Here is a 19,551-nt window from a genome sequence, read left to right as displayed (position 1 = left end):
TTAGAAAATAGTAATCCATGAGAGAGCTCATACATCTGTTGGCAGAAGAAACAGACCTGCATATCATGATAAATGAAGGGCTATTTACAGTTGTCTAGAACCCTATAAAACAGGATTTGAGTCACCACTGCATGCTTGCAAACAGCAAACTGTGAGAGGCAGTGTGTTGTTAACCATAATTCTGGGGAAAAAAAATCAGGTTTTATAGGGACTGTGGTAAAATAATGGAATATTGGTGAGGAAGATTATAAACACGCTCAAGTGACCTGCAGCTGAGGTTTAAAAGAACGCATATATCATACTAATTGTATTTTAGTGTGTTGGACAAGTAGAACATCCATGTTTCGATAACATAGGCCAATGACAGAGACTCAGACTGGATGGGCCCTCAGCTGGTTTCTGGTTTATCCTCATGTCCAACGACAGGTCAACACCAAATTCCCAGCAAGGTGCTTGGGGTTTTGCATCTTGAGTTTGCTGGGGTTTCTTGTTTGCTGCTGCTTCTTCTTTCCCATATATGAAGCCTCTCCAGCCTCCAGGGAAAGTATAAACCATAAACCACTACCCAATGGTCCAGCCAGTTATTAACCCATACAGAAGTCCACTCATCAAGACCGTAATGTCTCGAGTAGCATCTCAGAATGGTATGGCTAAAGTCAAGGCAGATGACACCCCTCTTTCACGAATCTAGTCAGTTCATCATAGAAGACAAACAGTCAAATATCATTTATCTTTGGTACATCCATGCTTGCTAATCCCAACCACCTTCTTCTATATGCTCCCAGAAACAACCTTTGCTAGAAATGATCTGTCTTTTGAAGACAGGTGGAATATTTGCCTTTCCTAAGTAATAAGGGATCTTCCTATATTTCTCTTCATATCCATTGACCTTTCAAACATGATAGTGCGTGATATCACTATGACATCAGCCAGAACACTTGGTTGCTTCCCTTCTGGTCCCATGCAGTTGTATGGGCTGAGATTTCTCAAGAGATCCATGACTCAATCTTCTTCCACTACTGGTGCTGAGGCAAAGAAAACATGGAATACCTCAGTCTCACCTGCATCTGCAGTCACCAAATCACCCACCTCATTCAGCAAGGCACCACATTATCTGTGTTTATTTATTTACTACTAATGTAGCAGTAAAAGGTCTTCTTTCTTCTCGTGATGTCCCTTGCTAACATCGACCTCAGGTGAGCTTTGTCTATCGTAACACCATCCCCACATGCCCCTGCAATGTTTCAAAATTCTTCTTTTGTAGCCTACCCCTGCATCTATTTCTTGTACACTGCTTTTTTGCACTGGAGCTCAATCATGGGTTATGTGGTTACTTAAGCCATATATTTACTTGTTTTCATGAGCACAAGGATGACATCTTCTTGTGCCAAGAGGAGGCTGTCCTTAAAGAACTGAGATGCTAGGTCTTTCAAGCCAAAGCAAATCAACACGTGCTAATTTTGTCAGGGCTTAAACTTCCAAAAATTTAGATATTTTCAGGCATTAACAGGGTAGTGACTCCAGCCCTGCTGGAAATTTTCTTATCATGCTATTTGAAAAATCTCTAGCCTTGCATGCAAAGTCTAATGCTATACACTTAAAACGTTGCTACAAGAGTCATTGACTGTCACATGTGCCTACACATTGGAGACATCTCAGCTGGTAGAAAGATGTCTTCAACATTTCCTGCTTCCAATGCATTGAGCTCATCACATAGCAGGGCAGATGACAGAAACAAGGGTGTGGATCTGAGACCCGTGATTATTAGCTGAGCGTGCTGGTGCAAAGCAATGAATTTCTGGGGCTTGAAACCAAGCTGAAGAAAAGGCAGGAATGAAGGATGAGGAAGTCATGTCTGTGGTGCAGCTGGAGCAACAGGTGTAATTGGTAGAGAACTGACTGGAAACCACTTCTCAATATCTTTCTGTTGTCACTACAGCTGTGAAACCCAGAGAGCTTATGGGGATTGCACTTTTCCACTAATATATGCACAATGGCTTAGGTGCTGCAGGTGAAAAAGGTTGGTGACAACAAAGTCCCCTTTCAGTTTGTTTTTACGCAAAGCAACACCAAAAAAATGAAGATATTTCCAAATAAAATAATTCTGTAGGCAGATCATTATGGGTGCACAGCTGAGACTGCAAACATTTGGAAAGGCTCTAGTCTGATCAGCCTTAACCCTCCCTCCTTTCTCTTATCTTCTCTCATTAATAAGCCTTATCATACAACTCTAATTGTGGGAATGAGTTTATTTTTTTCCTGCAGGACTGATTAACATTTATATTTAGTTTGCATCCAAAACACCCCAGTTACACTAACTACTGCAAAAGCGTATGAAGTAACTGCTATCTATATATGCGAGAGGACAGAGCACAAAGAAATTACAGGGGGCATTTACAACATAGAAGAAAATTATTTCTCTGAGAACAGTCACTTGGCATATTCCTTTCATCACTCTCTTTTAAAACCATCAATGTTTTCTATAAGATCTTCCTTGGGGACTAAGTGACATTGCAGTGCAGAAAGGAGAGCAAGGAAAGCAAGGGAGCCACAAGCATGGAAGGGACTGAGTAAGAAGGTCCAGATGTCACAGGACAGAAGGTAAATATAATGAGCCTCCAAATTTTAGAGCCCCCAGATGCTGAAGGCTATCACATTTTCAGGCTATCAAACAAGTGAGGCAGATGTTACTGGATTTGATCTCATCTTGGGCTCTTTTTTGCTTTCGGAAAGGAGCTTCAAAACCCTGGAAAAGGCTGCAGTCTTGTTCACTCAAAGTTTCTTCCAAGCCACTGCCATTCTTAGTGCAGAACAGAAAAAAAACAAATTTGCAAATAGCTTTATACTGTCTTGGAGGCTCTCTAAGGCATCCAAGGAAATGATCCATCAAAGAAATAAAATTGTTGTATGTGTACTGCAGGAAAAAATGTTTCCACTGGACAAACATGTTTGTTGTTTTAAAAGTCCAATCTGTCCTACAACTGACACCTAATCAACAGCAAAATAACCCATGACCAGGAAAATACCCGGCCACTACAGTTACAAGAATATATAGGTTAGCTATTGAACTGTACTATCGATGAAGGCAAGTCCAGGCTACAGGTTCTGGAACAACGCAAATAATCTGCCTGTGTTTTAAGCACTAATGAATTGGGAGACATGGCCCATGACCCACCTCCCGAAGCTCAGGTCTCACTGTGGCCCAGCTTCCACAAATGCAAGGATGCAGCATGGCTGTGGGGACACGGTTAGGTCTAGTGTCCATTACTACATGGGAGTCCATGCTATCAGCTAGAATTGAGTGAGTCAGACTTAAAATCATCACAGAAGCTATTCAAACAAGCAGTCCCACCGCAAAGTGCTATATCGCTTCCCCAAAAGCAATAGGTTGTCTTCTGGTAGGGTACCTCACTGCATCTTTATCGCTCAGGTACCTCCTTTTCCTGTCCTTGGTGTGCCGCAGATTGCTGGAAGCAAACAGAGCCACCCTACTCCCCCACATTTGATCATTCCTAATTACTTTCCCCCACTCATTAAACAAAATACTTTCTTCGGAAACCTGTGGGTTTTCCTGTATCAGAATTGCTTCTCCATTTCTGTCACGCACACACAAACATGCAAAATGTTCTTATATAACTGAGATGCAAAACACATTGTTCTTGAGCCAGTGTTTTCAAAAGCAATGTTTCCAAAGCCAGCACTTCCTGAAGCCAGTGCTTCCTGTGGGCTCCCAAGAAAAAAAGGTTTATGAAGTTGATTTCTGCAAAGCCTGATGTTCCAGTCAGTAAATTGTGTGCAACTATTGCTACATATTCCTGGCCTTCACTGTGCCATGCCCTCTCTGCAGAGCTCTGCACCACCAGTTGCCACTCTTAAACCAGAACACATCTCCCTTCTCCCCTCCTTGCAAAGTAACACAGCTGTAACTAACCTCAAGAGTTTCAGAACTGCCACAAGTCTCAAGTGCTACAACTAGCATCATCAGTCACATCCCCTGAATATCCTAGCACTGTATTTCCCCTCCTATGTGAAGTGTTTAATGGTGAATTAATTTACTGAATAGGCAGTAAAGTATGTATATATATATGTGTGTGTGTGTGTGTGTGTGTGTGTCAGAGTGTTAGGGGAAATTGGGGCAAGGTGGAGAAAGAGCAAAAGAGGAGGGAGGGAGGGAGAGAGGGAGGGAGGACAACTGGAATCATGACAAACCTGGGTCTGGTTCCTGCACTGGCTTCCCTGTGCACCCAGCTGCCATATTCCCTGCTCCTCAGAGCCCAGCTGTGAAGTGGGAAGCACACTTCAGCCAGGTGTTGCAAATATAAACACACTGGAAGATTGTGTGAAGTTGCACACCTACAGCAGTGAGCCATGTAAACAGATCAGGTAGGAAGGAACAGTATCTGTTCCTGTAAAATAGGATAAAGCTTAAGTACCGAACAGGGTGAGGCAGCTGGGGCGGGGAAACAGACCAGACAGGAATGGGGAGATTCCTACCAGGAATGAGATTCCTGGTTCATACAGGACTCTTGTCTGTTATTGTTTCCTTCTTTCCCAATCTGTGTTTGAAGCAGGAAGAGGGGAAATAGTATGTCATTCAGAACACAGTGCTAGACCCGGACTTACCACGTCTGCCTTTGATAAGGCTCCTGAACTTTCTAAGGCTTCACTTCCTCACCATGTCCTCAGCCATGGATGGTATTTAGCAGTGGTTCAGCACTGCTTTCACCTATCACACAGCAGGGCAAAACCCGTTCTCCACCAACCATACAGTACCTGTAAGACTTCACTAATCCAGCAGGTACATCTACTAACACTTCCTTCATTTTCTGGCCACCCCTTTCAGGCCAATATTTATTTCCATTTGCTCACCCTCAGCGATATTCTACTTTACTTCTCTAGCCATCTCTTTCCTGTTAAGGAGGGAATCCTAATTAATCCTCTCCTGAGAGTCTGCTGCTTTCAAAACCGCTCATTTGCACCAGGTTCACAATAACTGAATGGCGAGGCTTCGTCTTTGAAATCTGCCACTCAAACTGATAGCAGAGATTTCAGATATCACTGTGGCAAACAGCTAATATATAAAATGATGAGGAGATATATGTGGTATATACAAGGATGTCAGATTAGGTTTCTGGAAGCGAATCCCAAGAAAGGCCTTTTCAAATCATTGCACAAGCTTTTTTGCTTTCCTCATCCTACACAAGCCACCGATTGGGCAACACCCATACCAAGGGAGACACCTGAAGCCAGACAATCATTAAGCATGACACTGGGCGTGCCTTCATTAGAGTGCTAGGGGTGTTAGAGCCCCATTTAGAGAAAGATATAAGATAGCTGTTTATTTGTAAAACAGTGGAGCCCTTGCCACAGTCCTTGTCTAAAGTTTTCAACAGGGATGGTCAGGTGAGCGCTCAGGCTCCAAAAACAACCTCCATCCGCCTCTCACCACCACACCATGCCGTAAAGCCAGCCTTTTTCTAATCACCACAAGACTTTCTACTAATGATCGCACCAAGATTCAGAATCAGGACACTTCAAGACAGACAGAACATTCCCAGTTAGAACAGGTATTGCAGACAGACAACATTTAAGATTTGGGCTCTTTTGGCAAAAGCATACCCTTGGTTTTGTGGTTCATTCTTTAGGATGCTACGTGCCAGCTTTTCTACAAAACATTCACATAAATGAGATGCACTAGTTTCAAAGAGAACAGCTTGAGAAAATAGTAAGTGAACTGCCTTGGATTCTAAGCAGTACAAGGCTGGAGAGCAGGCACCAGCAAAGGGCAGACATCAGTTAAACTAACCTTGCAGTAATGTAAATATCAAGAAAAAACAGCTTCCCCCGCTTACATTTGCTTGGTTACACCTGTACAGCAATAAATGACATGTTAAAAACCACTCCACACACACTTTAAGTGGATAAAACAGCTTTTCGCTAGTGATTAAAACATTGTACAGCCAACTTCACCATTGGTTAAGCTTTGGAAGGAAACTACTACATTTCAGCATGCATATGTTTGATACGAACTAGAGTCTAGACCATGGGACCAACACTGTGTTGCATGAGCACTCACAACCCTCACTCCAGTTGAGGATTATAGAAAACAAACAATGTCAGGTCCCAAGATTGTAATCTTGACACATAAACCTAATCCATACAACCCATTCAATGGAGACTAAGACTGCCATGAAACTAGCTTAATAAGTCATGTTGCAACTGTGTTCAATATTGAGGCAATTAAGGTAAACAATTAAACCTTACCTTCATTCCTTTAGTAATTCCATTTTTCTTACAGATTCCACTTTTTAAGAGATTGTTCTGTTTCTGATGATGATGATGTAGATGTCCATTGCAGACAGCACTGGGATTAGCCATCTGTTTAAATTAGTCAGTTCTTAAGAGTGTCTCAGGTCTTTCTACAGTAAAAAAGGCAGTGGGACGAGAAGATAAAGTTCTTGGTTAAGGCCTGAAAGGTATCCAACTGGTCTGTCAGGATTTTCTGGGATGAGAGGAGGAACAATCTTTTGCAATATCTTCAAAACTTAAAACTGTTTCTTTCATACACCTTCAGCCGCAGCAAGCTAGAACGCAAAATACATAGCAGGAGGTGTGCTCTTAAAATCTCTGAAAAATACTGCTTGTTGCTCGCTATTGAATGAACACAGCTTCTGTGAGTCAACAAGAGGCTGCAGCTATCAAGAAGTGGGTGGATTCAGAGGTGGAGACACTTAAAGATATATTACCTCTCAAATGTCTCCCAGTGAGGAACAGCACATTTTTTCCTCCTGATGACACTCAACGTAGAGCTACATTACTCCATTTACAGTAATAAAATGTTTTGAAAATTTAAGCGAAGTAGTATTTAAAATTACACAGTTCATCCTGCTGTATTGGCTGAAAATAGTAGTATTTTGCTGAGTAGAACAGAACTTCTGTTTATTTTCTTTTTAAATCTCTTCTTATGTAGGTAGCATGATAGGCACAACATGAACCCTGCAAGGAAATGGAAAGCATTTTAGTATTAAAATGAAATTTTATCTAGAGCTAGAAACAACATATATGGCCTTATCCTACAGATGCGTACACATGTTTACTAGAGTGAACTGTCCCTTTAAACTCAGCTTGCCACTAATGGGATAAATGGCATGCTATTATAATTAATGAGAAAACCACGTTTATAAATTTAATTAATTTAGTTTTAAAACAAGTCAGGCTCTAATCACACGTGGAACTACTAAGCAGGACTAACATACCTCCTTGATTTTATAAACGAGAGTTTATTGATTGCGGAAATACGCACATGCATTATCTTTGCTGAATCAAATTCTCATGTTTTAGATTTTAGTGGCAAGACATTAAAGTATAAGCATCTCTGCCAGTCTTTGACAGAATTCCTTCCTCCCAAAATAATTAAAATTAGTGTGGAGACGGATTAAAGGAAAGCTGCATTATAATAACAATTTTGGAAAACAGTAACGATGAAAGGCTGGGAGAATAAAAACACTTGGAGTGTTTTAATTAGAAAAAATTACTATGTCATCTTGGCAGTGAAATGTAAGTGATATACCAAAAAAGCAGCCTATACCTTAAATATGTGAGTGCAGGAGATTAAATCCTAAATGAACTACCGTGAAAATACATAGGGAAACGCATTGGTTTTGAAAATTTTTCTCAGACATGTATTGAATTGGTAAAATGTATTTTTGGAAAACTTTTGGTCCTTACCTAAAAGAGACCTGAACTGAACTGTGTTTAAAATAAATATCTGTGCATCTTGTGCATTTCACCTCATTTCATACCACCCAGTGGTCTGCAGAGACTTCCATTAAGATCTGTAGAAAACCTCCATGATACACTATAGAGTAGCACAACTGAAAAAGCAGTCCATCTCTAACTAGATTTGATTTTTATACCCTTGGAATTAAGCCTTTTACTTACATATTCCAATTAACAGTTGTAGCAGTTTTGGTCAAGAAAATATTCCCTTAAACTGACTAAAATGACACAGAAACTGTAAAACACCAAAATGTTTTCCATCATAGTTATATCAGATTCACTATCAGAACTCAGCTTTCCTAGATTTTGCCTTTTTTGGTGTTTTTCCTAGGCAAGAAAGCCCCATTTCTGTATGAACTGGTCTTTTTTAGGCTTCATTACAGATTAATTGCGAATATATAGTGATAAGATAAATTGTTGGTCATGATAAGTGGCTAGGAGTTCATGTTTGCAAAGAAAAAGACTGGGATGAGGATAAACCATAAGTAGGCACAAAGAACGGTCAGTAATACTTCCCTGCATATCTGTCACCTATGCCACCAAGATAAACGGAATAAGGTAATGTAGAACACACTCTCTGCACCTGCCAATCCCCTCCAACCAAGAAGCATTCTGCATTTGAGAATTATTTCCTTGATTGTCACAGCAAATCAAACACCTGTAAAACATACCGTCTGCTCAGTCACTGATCATCTTGACCCCATTGTGATAAAGACAAGAAAAAGTACCAGAGTAGCGTTCTTCCCCGTAACAGCTTCCAGCGTCTCAGCTTCCCAGACTCAGCACCTACCAGGGCACAAAATGATATAATTATCATCTCATGTGTGTCTTCTTTTTTCTTTTCCCCTCCCCAATTAGGCTTATGGAGGAGTGTAATCTCTGATTAGATAACAATTCAGATGTGAAAAATTTCATCTCCCAGTCTGTAAGTCTGCGCTTGTTATCTATTTCAAGGCCCAAGAAATACCAGTGTCCTTGCATTAATAAAATCGTGAATTAAATATGCTGTATTAGTTTTAGTTTTCAATGTCTCTAACATTTAAGATTGCAAACAAGCAGTGCATAAAAAGACTACATTTAAATATGAATTTAAATGAGCAATTTTAAAAACGTCTAAGAAAATTTGTCCTTTCCAGTTTCTTTTAACCGTGTTCTAAAAGCCAGAGCTAACAAAACAAATATTACTAGGGGCTGAGTAAAATTACTGCCATGATTCCATTCAGAGCAAATGATTTATAGAAGGGATGAGACTCGCCAAATATACACAGATGATCTGTAAACAGGATGTAGTATTTCTCCTGCAGAAAAAAAAAAGACAACAAAACAACCACCTTTGAATTCTGCCCTTCAGAACTTCATCTTATTCAAAGCCATCTGTTACCCAGGCTTCTATATCCATATCTATCATGCTACTGATTAGCTGCATCTACAGCTATTACTCAAAAATATGAGAGTCTGTGCTGCCTGGACACTGGGAGAATGACGCAATAATTGTGTACTTTGCAACACCAAAGCAACCAACAGCAATACCCTGTCTCTTTTTACCATTCTGGGAAGCAGGAGGGAAAAATTTACTATGCTGACTGTACAAGAACAGTGTGTATTTAACAGCAGGGGATCCCAATCCTACTAAGATTATATGTGCACTTCAGTGGCTTGGCTATTGGTTGAAGTAACAAAAGTTGCCCTTTGTACACTGGCAAGAAGATGGTGAATTTCTAAGGTTACTAGCAGACCACACACCATGTTCTACATAGATGCTAGTAAAGTTCGTAAGATGTGGCTACAATTACTGCAAAACTGTAGGAAAACCATCAACGAATTCCCAGGATCTAGGTTTTATTCCTTGCTTTGTCATTATAATTTTAATGCCATTTGGTCTTTGCTGACTCACCTGTTGAAATCAGGATAAATAAATCCTTTGTAAGTGCTCTGAGATGAATTGCTGAGGAGTGTGGTGCAAAAGTGAAGTAAAATATCTGAAGTTGATAAGCCAAGGTTTATCAACAGAGCAGAGACAAAAGAGGGGGCTAGGGGTCTGGCTAAACAGTCTCTCAATATCTGAAGAAAATCACTTTTCTGCTATGCACTACCATTGTTGTACAGCATAGGTTAAAAGGTTGACCTCTGCTGTTTAATTCAAGAAATGGGGACAAAAACATCTCACCTGCCATTAGATTTTTGGCCCAGTCAGACCATTTAGTGTCATTAGAGTGGCCACCAGGTCCCTATTAATAACAGCACTACTGGATTACCTACCAATAAAAAAAAAGTACATGATGCAAGAAAGAGTGAGAGCTGATCCCAGAAAACTGTAATGTCAGAAGGACTTCCACAGTATTTCTACTCATCCCAGAGAACAGTTATGGCATAGTTGTGAAATGGTCTTGCAATTTCGTTGCAAGATCTTGATAATTTCAGCCCATGACAGATGTAAATTTACGTGTCACATGAAACAATAGGTTTCAACACAAAGACATTTACTAGCTTTATGCTTATTTTCTCTAGACAGACATCAATGTCAAACAGGAGCTGAAATAAATTGTGAGTCTAACTCTATTCCTTTGTTAAAAGTCATGGTTTAAATTATCTGCAAGAGCATGCCCTGGTAGTGGAATATACAGTTATTCTTCTTGCCCTCCCTATCGCTTCTCTTAGAACAGAAGTCCATCTTATCAATTCTGCATACCATTGATGACTGCTCTGATTAGGATTCCAGCATGTTTGGTACCTCTAGACACATGGATATCAGTTACAACTCATACCTCAGATACGTAAATGACTTACGATATAGCTACAGCAGTGAGGCTGAACTAAATGAACAAATAGAGAGACACGGTAACAACAAAGCAACAAAAGCAACAGCAAGTACCAGGTATCAGCTGGCCAGTCATCTCCCTGGGTGTCTTTCCAGTTTTGTCCAGACTTTACAAGCACTGGCTGTAGGCTAAACTTCCTAAATGTTCACATGGAAGAACCACATTTGCTGCTTTAAACTCTACCTAGCCAATACATATGTGGGAAAGATCAGGGATATCGCCCTACACCTGGGTGTAAAACCGCGCACCAATGCTGATGGCTAGCCTCAAGTGCCATTGCACAACTGCCCCTTGAAGGATATATAAAATGCTTCGAAACTGGTCAGGAAATAATCCTAGAGCATCTCGGAAGCAAACCCCATGGTATAGGCAGATGTACACAACCAGCATTGCAACAGAAAGGATGTGGTACAACAGGCACAGCTCCTCTGGCTCTGGCAGAGCCACGCATCATCCACAGAGCCCCGGGGCTGGCAGGGCTGCCGGCTTCCACGTCTGTGCTCCAGGAACTGGAGAGGAGAGAAGGGCACAAACAGGCTCCCCAGGGTTGAGGTTGAGGGGGCTATCTACTCTACTTTGAGTCACATCAGATATTAGTGGCTGGGAAGATCAACCACAGGGAAAATTAGCACATTTTACAGCTTTGCTGGGTTGTATGAAATTATAGAAGAGAGGGTCTGAGATCTCCGGAACACGAAGATCCTGCCAGCAGGGTAGTCTTGCACTGCTTAAAAACTAAATTTTCTGGAACTCACTGCAAAATGCTCACACTCTGGCCAGAGCCGTGAGAACAGGTGTAAGGAGCCATGTCCAGCTGTGAAAGCTGAGCCAGCAATAGGAACCAGGGACAGGGGGCTGGCAAGGACTTGGAGGGACTGCAAGAACTCACAGCTACTGCACCGCAGGCTGCTGTTGGACAGACCCATTAGACTAACACAGTCACTTGACTGCTCATTATCAAAACACTTCTGGGTTGTACAAATGACTACTGTGTCCTAGGAAGCAACGTTTTTTCCTTCAACTTCCGCTTTACAGACACATATCGAGTTGCAATGATTTTTCCTCAATGTTGCTCCTGTGGTAAGGGACCTGGAGGTTGCCATTCTGCTGCCAGAGGTCCCTCCTCCACACCCCTCAGACTGGAACTGAATCTTAAAAGCAGATGGAGGCCTCTTTAAGGGCTGGTAGATGGAGAAGTGTTGCTTCATAGCTCAAAATGTGACTCTGTTGTGAACTACAAGGGTGCAAAAAATTTCTCAGGGGTCACAGATACGGGTACCTAAGGAAAGAAAGCCCATTGTACAACCTTGTGCAGTCTTTGCACGTGGATTCATACATTTGAGGGGTCTACAAAAGATTGAAAATTTCATTTGATACACTATGAAGCTACAGCATCCCATGCAACTGTTGCATCAAAAAAAAATTAACTCTCTTTCTTTTTCCCCCCTCAAGTGAGCCTTAAAAATTTGTTATTTAGTATAGCAACAGCCCAGATGGATTGATTGATTTTTTTAATCACAGAGGTGGGACATTTCTAATCTACTTTAAGGCTCATACCGCAAGGAGTGGCCCCACAGCACAATTTGGTGGGAAGTCACATGCACACAGGTACATGAAGAGAGCAATTCCACAAAGAAAATACAAAATTCCACTTATTTTTTGAGCAGTTGGTATTGTCTGCCCCCTCCCCTCAATCTGATCTCCTGTCTCTAAAACAAAAAAAAATTGTCTATGAGCCCTCCAAAATGCAGCTCTGGGCAGTCCAAAACAGGTGTCACCTTTGAAACTTGACACATCTCATTAATCCTCTCCAGTTCTTTCTTCGATGGATGGCCCAAAGGAAGCTTTTGGGAAACAGCATGAAGCAGGCAGAGACTTGATCTTTTGCATTTTCCATCTAAATTTCATCTGTATTGCTTTATCATCGCAATCTATTGTTTCTTGCTTCCCTCCCTTTCAACACATTTTTGTGGATAGGCTCTCAGTAATGCACAAAGAGCTTTTGGCTTTCATCCATCCTGCTTGCCCACAAAATCATCAGTGGGCTCAGAAAAGAAAATACAAACAAACACAGAGCAGCCACTGAAAATTTCAAGAACTCATATTGGATGGCACTAATAAAAAAACATTTGCACGGGTATAAGAAAGCGAAGGAATTTCCGGTTATGATCACAAGCCAGCAGCAAAGCAGTGATATACATGATTTTGTATTGGGAATCAAAGGTTTACTTTGATGTGAGTAAAGCCACTGAACTGGTCAGAGTGTGAAACCTACAGTACACAGGCACAAATCAATACACCCGTTAAAAGACATGGAGAACCAGGCGCCCTGTATGAACACTTGTTAGACCACCCAGGCTGGCAGTTCCATATGCTTTCAAAAACTTCCCTTCAGGGTTATAACTCCTATGAAGACAGCAGTGAATTCAGTTTAACAACTTGTTTACACTGACTATGTTCATCGAGGGATTAGAAACTGTTTTACAACCATACAACCCTTCTTATCTCAAAAACTGTTGGCTGAACGGACAGAAGTGTGAGTGAAATAAAAGAATTTTTGACAAAACCACTGCTGAGTGATGGAGTGCCAGTCATTTAAATGAAGATACGTTTCTGCTAATTGTTTGCTTGGAGGAGAGAAAGGGAAGTTTCCTCACACCTACATGGAAGGATATGTTTTCAAAGGGAAGCTCAAACATTGCTGACTAGTGTAGATGCTCTATTTATGCTGCTTGCACACCGCTGGTGCAGAACATGTTCCGCGTTTGGCTTCCCACCAGCTCTATGTCTTTTGTTTCAAGTTTGTTGTAGGATCTCCAGAACAAGGCTCTTGTTTTACGTATCAAACGTAATGAAGCTCCAGTCACAGCTTCAAGTGGTTCTATAACACTGGAAACAAATTATCTTTTCCTGAAAAGGAGAATAAACCACAGCAGAGAATTTTGCTGTTGGATATTGGTGCAACCAGGACTAGTTACGTGCACTAGTGAAGTTAATTCAAAGCCAACAGCACCGCATGAATTGCCAGACCATCACTGGTAACCCAAGTACCCTCCATCGCAGCAAACACATCTAAAAACCTCCAACTAAACACAGTTTATGCTTCTCATTTTAATGTTGTGTTCTATTAAACTCTCCCTGGATGTGCTAAGCATTAATGTTTCAGTGTTATAGGGAGGTTATTGAAACCTTAATGTGCATTTCTCTGAGCAATAATAGTAGCTAAAAGGAGATGCATGAACTAAGCGCAGCTGTTTTCCTAATTTGATTTATGTACAACACTACTGTGTGGCTGAATGCCAGACCATGTGATCATTGGATAGAAAGATCTTTGCTTAGGTGTCTTGTTTCTGTCATTTTTGCTTTTACCACTTTCATATGTAGCTGTTAAAAAGAGAATGCAACATATTTCTTGCCAGCCAGAGATGTCATTCCTTCCTCAATTAGAGCTGAAGTCTCCTTCTACTCCTGCACTGTAATAATACATTATTTAAGTCAATATGTCAGTGGAGTAAGAGCAGCATAGGTTACCACTTGTGGCAGACATCTCCAATTTCTAATGATTTTCTAATCCTAACTTTTGTCAACAGTGTGTCAGCAACTAGCATAAGTTTTGGTGGATTTCTGAAAAACACTTCAGATTATTAAATCCACAGACCATTTAGACTAGTAAAAGATGACAGATTGGCCTATTATAACTAGACCTAAGTTTCACATATCGGCATGCACACATCACTTTGGATGTTATTCTTGAACTATATAAGGAAACCACATAGTTCAAATCTTCATTTTATTTTCCAGAGCCATTAATGATGAAATCTACTGTTCAGGCCACAGTTTTGATAAAATTAATAAACTATTCTCTGCTTTTTTCCTGTTTAGAATCAGAAGTACATATCTTCATAGCCTAAGTCTGCATTAGCTCAGTTATGTAAATAAAGGAGGCTGTAGGTTTTGAGTAGAAAAACACTTTAGGCTTCCAGGTAGCCAAGTTTCTACTAGTTAATCAGATGTATTATGTTATGAGGGAAAAGCATCATGGTTCAGGATACCTCAGTTACCATGATTAGTAGTTTGGTGTGTTTTCTTGGCATGTGATGCTTACAGATATTTTTGGAGGTCAATTCATGTTGTAGGGCTGTACTTGCCTGGACTGTCTAGATCTATTGGAACTTCAGGAAAGGTCCTCTGCTGTTTCACTGTCACTACCATTATTTTCATAGCCCCTTTTGTTTCTTCAAACATCCACAAGTTGAAAATTAAAAAATCATTTTCTTCGTATGGTCTAAAAAGTTTGCATGTACCCACTGATTCGGGACATTTCTCTTAAGAAATTAGACTTCTAAATCCTCCTTTCTTTCCCTTTTGTTTATTTTACCATAAAATTTAAATCCTCAAACCACCTGTTCTCTATATTAACAGTCTGCTGTTATCATAACCTGATCTACTGGAAATTCAGTCATGAGTGCACCTGCCTCTGAAAATAAGTACTTATTTTTTGTCGTTATGTAGATTACAAAATTATTTTAGAATTGTTTTCATGATTTACTGGATACAGCCAATATCAATTACTGCAATATCATGAAACAAATTCAAAATAATAATGATTTGAGACCTTCTTTCCAAAAGTTTTGGATGTATTTCAGTCATATTTTCAAGTACTAATACAAATTCTTCTGTTATTGAAAGCTGGGAATCTGTCCTGACAGAAAATGAGATTGTAACAGCCCCAAATTACCTGTGTTATAAACACAGACTCTGCTGCAATATTCTCAGCCCTGTAGGGTTTGCAGGGGATGTTTTCCAACTTCTTAATTTCAAAGAATTCTGCTAACTCTTGAATGCAGAGAGAAGCCAGCACAAACATTTTTCTAATATATTTTCAGATGGGCATATGGAACTCACATCAGGTAATAAAAGGAAATACAGAATAAGCTACTTTGCTTGTAGGGAGAAAGTATCAGAAATTACCTATTCACACCCTTAGCACAAGAATAACAAATTTACCCTTTTCCACGCATTGTACAGAACACTCCCATTCCTTCCAAACTATAATTATGACCTTCATGAAAACAATGTGTTCATCACAGCACAGAAGAAACTTCATAAAGACTCATAGCAATAAATATCTTATACAAGTGTTTGGTGTTCTAGAACAACCTGTACCACAGGCCTGACTAGAAAAAGCCCAACAAGTTTCCTTTTTTTGTGGAACAACAAAATTTGCTTTTCTTTAGTTACAAATCCTGTGTCTCCTTGTTCTTTCATGATGCACAGTAAGATGATAGGAAAATGGTTGCAAGTCATAATCATATAAATATACTCTCCCTTTGGTTTCTTAAGCAATATTACCAGAACTTGTTCTCTGAGTGTCTGCAGATGTCAATCCAATGTCAGTACTCATAACATTAGGAACTTTTTTGGATTACTGATATATGGCACACACATCTGGTTAGGAATCTGTACCCAAACCCAGGACATTTGCGGCACCTGACGTTTCAGTCTGCTTGCAAGGATTAAGATTATAAATTGCACAGTTGAAACAGCTCTGTTCCTATCTTATGATTCAAAAATAAAAAATATCTGACTGGAATGTCATGGTCAGACAAACCCAACAGTAATATGGAAAATTGGACCTAGACAATAACAGTGCAGTAACCAAGAGCCTGCTGCAAAAATACAGCAGTAAGTACGAGTAAGCCTAGCACAGCCTTTTGCTCGAGCTTCTCCCACTTACATGTATCAGGCCATTACGACATTCTTAACTAGTATTTGATCGTAAGTCAAATCTGCAATTCTTACTCCTTAAATGAAAAACTTCTTCATGTAGCTAGACCTAGTGAAGTCAACAGAATTACTCACCCAAGCCAAAGGCTGAAAGAACTTTACAAGCACCAGGTAGAGGCAAAACCTCTTTCTTGGGGCATTTTTCTACTGACCTCTTTCACCAGCGTTGTGATCTGTAGCCATGTAACCTCTATAGTTGTCCGAGGCAGATTTCAATCTTCTTTTCTGAGACCTCCTGCCAGTCAGGCTAATTTGTTTGCTGGGCTCCATAATTTGGAGCGAGCCCGTGTGGTATTGTCATCATTTCCAATCACTGACGTGATGAATGGAGCAGGGACAGCTCTGTGCCATCTGTTCCTTCTCTGTGTCATCACCACATCAATTCAAATGTCGTTCTTGGCTACAAACATCTGGAACATTAAGACAATGGATACTTAACTGGGAAGACAAATCTCCCTAGTATTGCTAATAAAACTGAATGAAAAGACACAGCTTTAACCTATATTTAATGATAAAATGTCAGTCTCTGAACAGGAAATTAAGAAGTGATTTCACACAAAGCTTAAAGGTTATTGTTCATTGTTCTTGTAACATAATCATTCAGTGCTTCTGGAAGCATGAGATTTATACAGGCCCAGAGGAGAACTAGGAATTCTATGCAGTCACAAAAAAGGAAAAAAAAAAAAAAGAGAAAAAGAAAAGGAAAAAAGGTACCATTGCAAAATACATTTTAAAATCTAACAAGTGGCTCCATTTTGCAATTCATACTCATTTAATGAGGTCAACAGCCCTACTCATCCAGGTAGCACTTATGCTTCAACACCTTTGCATTAGCGTTATTAAACTTAGCGACCTGATACAGTAGATTATTTGCCTTCCCCATTGCCAGTGACAAATCATTTCAAGACTTGACACAGAACTAGATTATTGCGTTAAATGTGACTCCATACGTGGGCTATCTATAGTCTTGTTTCCTGTAGTCATTGCCTATAGTTTTGTTATTCATCATTACAGTTCTGTCCATCCTATCTTTTAGAAAAATACAGCTTGAGAGAGAGGAAAAAAATCTGTGCTTATTACCAGTTATTATGGTAAAGAGCTGGTAAACACGTTTCTTTATAAAAACTAAACATTTTTCATTCAGTTGCTTCATGATAATTTACTATGGTTGACATTAGTTATTTTTACCCTACACTGTTGAACTGATGGAGGAAAACAAATTATTGTTCACTTTACCTACTTACTGTAAACTTTTCAAAATGTTTTCCAGATCTATTTACTTCTGTTTTCACTTGTGCAGATTTTCTGTTGACTTTTGAGAGTTTTGCTCCATCTACGGTGCTTTGCAGACTTAGTTGTAATTCTTTCTCAATTTCATGCCTTGCTGAAGTCAATAGAGCTCTGAAGAGGTACCAAGGGTCAGATGGGAGGAAAAAGGGTGAGAATTTTAAAATTCACCCTAGAAACTGGTCCCGAATGCAGGAAAGGCAACATTACAAAATTATGCCAAGAATTTTTAAAATCCACAAAGTTCTGAGCCAGATATGTTTTTCAGGTTTGTTTAAACCTCATATTTAATTGCACTACATAATTTTGTTAATAAAATAAAATGCTGTTGTTCCTTACCTGGGATTATTTGTATTTAAGATTTAGTGCACAAGTCTGAAACACTCTGCATTTGCTACAGAAGCTTTAGGAAAATACTCGGGTATTCCAAAAACACTCCTGTGTTTCTGATTATGCAGCATTTTGTAATATTTACTATCATCTGAGCGTCAGTGTTTCTTCCATTAAAACCCAGTTAACAAACAGTATTTTTCATTTTCAGCTGACTTGAATTTTATTTTCATAGCTTAGTTACAGTTAAGAAGCAGTTCATTTTACTATTTCTGATGTCCAGGGAACTAAAATCATATTTAATATAATTTTCCTATGTTCCAATATTTCTTTTGGGTCAAACCCAAAATTGTTTAGTAAGTTTTTTCCTGAACAAACACTTAAACCTATTCTAGATACCATTTTTTTCCTTACCTTTTGGATTTTTCTCTAGAGGGAGAAGATCCAATCTGCCACATTCATAACAGACTAACAGTGGCATGAAACCACTACACTCACTCTCTTTCACTCTTCCACACTATAGCCAAATAAAATGTTATTCATGTTCCTGTAAGTGAAATTTTTCAGTGAAACAGGTGCAGAAAGATAAAGAAGTAAGTACTGGTTTGGGAAAATAAATTCGGAATTTCTTGAACCTTCTGTTCCTTGGAGTTTTGTTGTACTTTCAATTTTTAGCGTTTATAACATTTTTTTTAAAATAAAAATGTTGTAAAATCAGTCATAAATCCACAAAATGTAGCCTTTGAAATTTCATTCTCTTTAACTGAAGACTATTTACATATTTTTCTGTGGCCTGTTAATGTTGGGCTCAAATGAGACATTACAATAATACATTGCAAGGTGTAGGCTCTTTGCTGTAGCTGTCCTAGTCCTCACTCTTAGCAGCTTAAGCTTCATAACCAGTAGGATTAATGTCAAACAGATCTCAACAAGGCACAAGCATTAACCAAAATCTGGACTAGTATATAGCTTGGTATTAACTATTCCACTCATTCCAGTCTTTTGGCAAGTGCTGAGTTATCAAAACCAGAACAAACATGAAGTGGAGTTTTCCTTGGCACACTATATGGTGTGAAGATATTAGTGCAAGCACGTATTCTGTGTTCGTTAGCTTTTGACAGTTCCCAGAAACTTCTTATCTAGTAAGATGTCAGAGACATGAAAGCTCACGTTCATCTTAATCAAAACCCTCTTATGTAAAACTGGAGGACTAAAGGACTTAAAAACTGCTCAGATGAATGAGCGTGTGCTGACCTCTAATGGCTGCGAATGTGTATGATACAGTCCTGCAATTCTTGGTGCTGCCTTAGGAGGAATGAGAGCTCCAGTGCTCTAATTGAAATAATGTTGACATGACAAGAAAAAAAACTCTTGACATGAAAACCGAATGATTTAGAAGGGAGTAATGGGGTTACTTTTGCTTTGCACTGTCATTTTCTTATGGAAGCATGGTGAAAACGTGTACAAGCCAAGTGCTTGCAAAAAGGAATGATTTCTGATGGAAAGCTTGTTTTTCAAATCTTTCAGCTGTTCGGAAATTTCAAGAAAA

At 39.5% G+C, this 19,551-nt stretch overlaps 1 protein-coding gene across 3 annotated transcripts in view; it reads right to left on the bottom strand.

Annotated features, from left to right (window-relative positions):
- Window positions 1–19,551, bottom strand: part of SPTLC3 (serine palmitoyltransferase long chain base subunit 3) — a 102,379-nt gene that overhangs the window by 73,720 nt on the left and 9,108 nt on the right. The window contains exons 3-7 of one of the 3 annotated variants that reach the window (XM_071805682.1): window positions 17,622–17,786; window positions 16,538–16,795; window positions 8,451–8,565; window positions 6,747–6,996; window positions 6,265–6,419 (exon numbers count right to left, since the gene is read on the bottom strand). In XM_071805682.1, the coding sequence (XP_071661783.1) occupies window positions 6,265–6,378 (114 nt within the window). In that variant the 5' untranslated portion in view covers window positions 6,379–6,419; window positions 6,747–6,996; window positions 8,451–8,565; window positions 16,538–16,795; window positions 17,622–17,786. Of the gene's footprint in view, window positions 1–6,264; window positions 6,997–8,450; window positions 8,566–16,537; window positions 16,796–17,621; window positions 17,787–19,551 lie in introns of all 3 variants that reach the window. The other 2 variants (XM_065834642.2, XM_065834643.2) reach the window with 2 other exon arrangements.

Source organism: Patagioenas fasciata, chromosome 3 (assembly GCF_037038585.1).
Source record: "Patagioenas fasciata isolate bPatFas1 chromosome 3, bPatFas1.hap1, whole genome shotgun sequence".
NCBI classification, from domain to species: Eukaryota; Metazoa; Chordata; class Aves; order Columbiformes; family Columbidae; genus Patagioenas; species Patagioenas fasciata.
The sequence above is the reverse complement of the archived record's forward strand: the minus strand, read 5'-3'. Positions and strand labels throughout refer to the sequence as shown.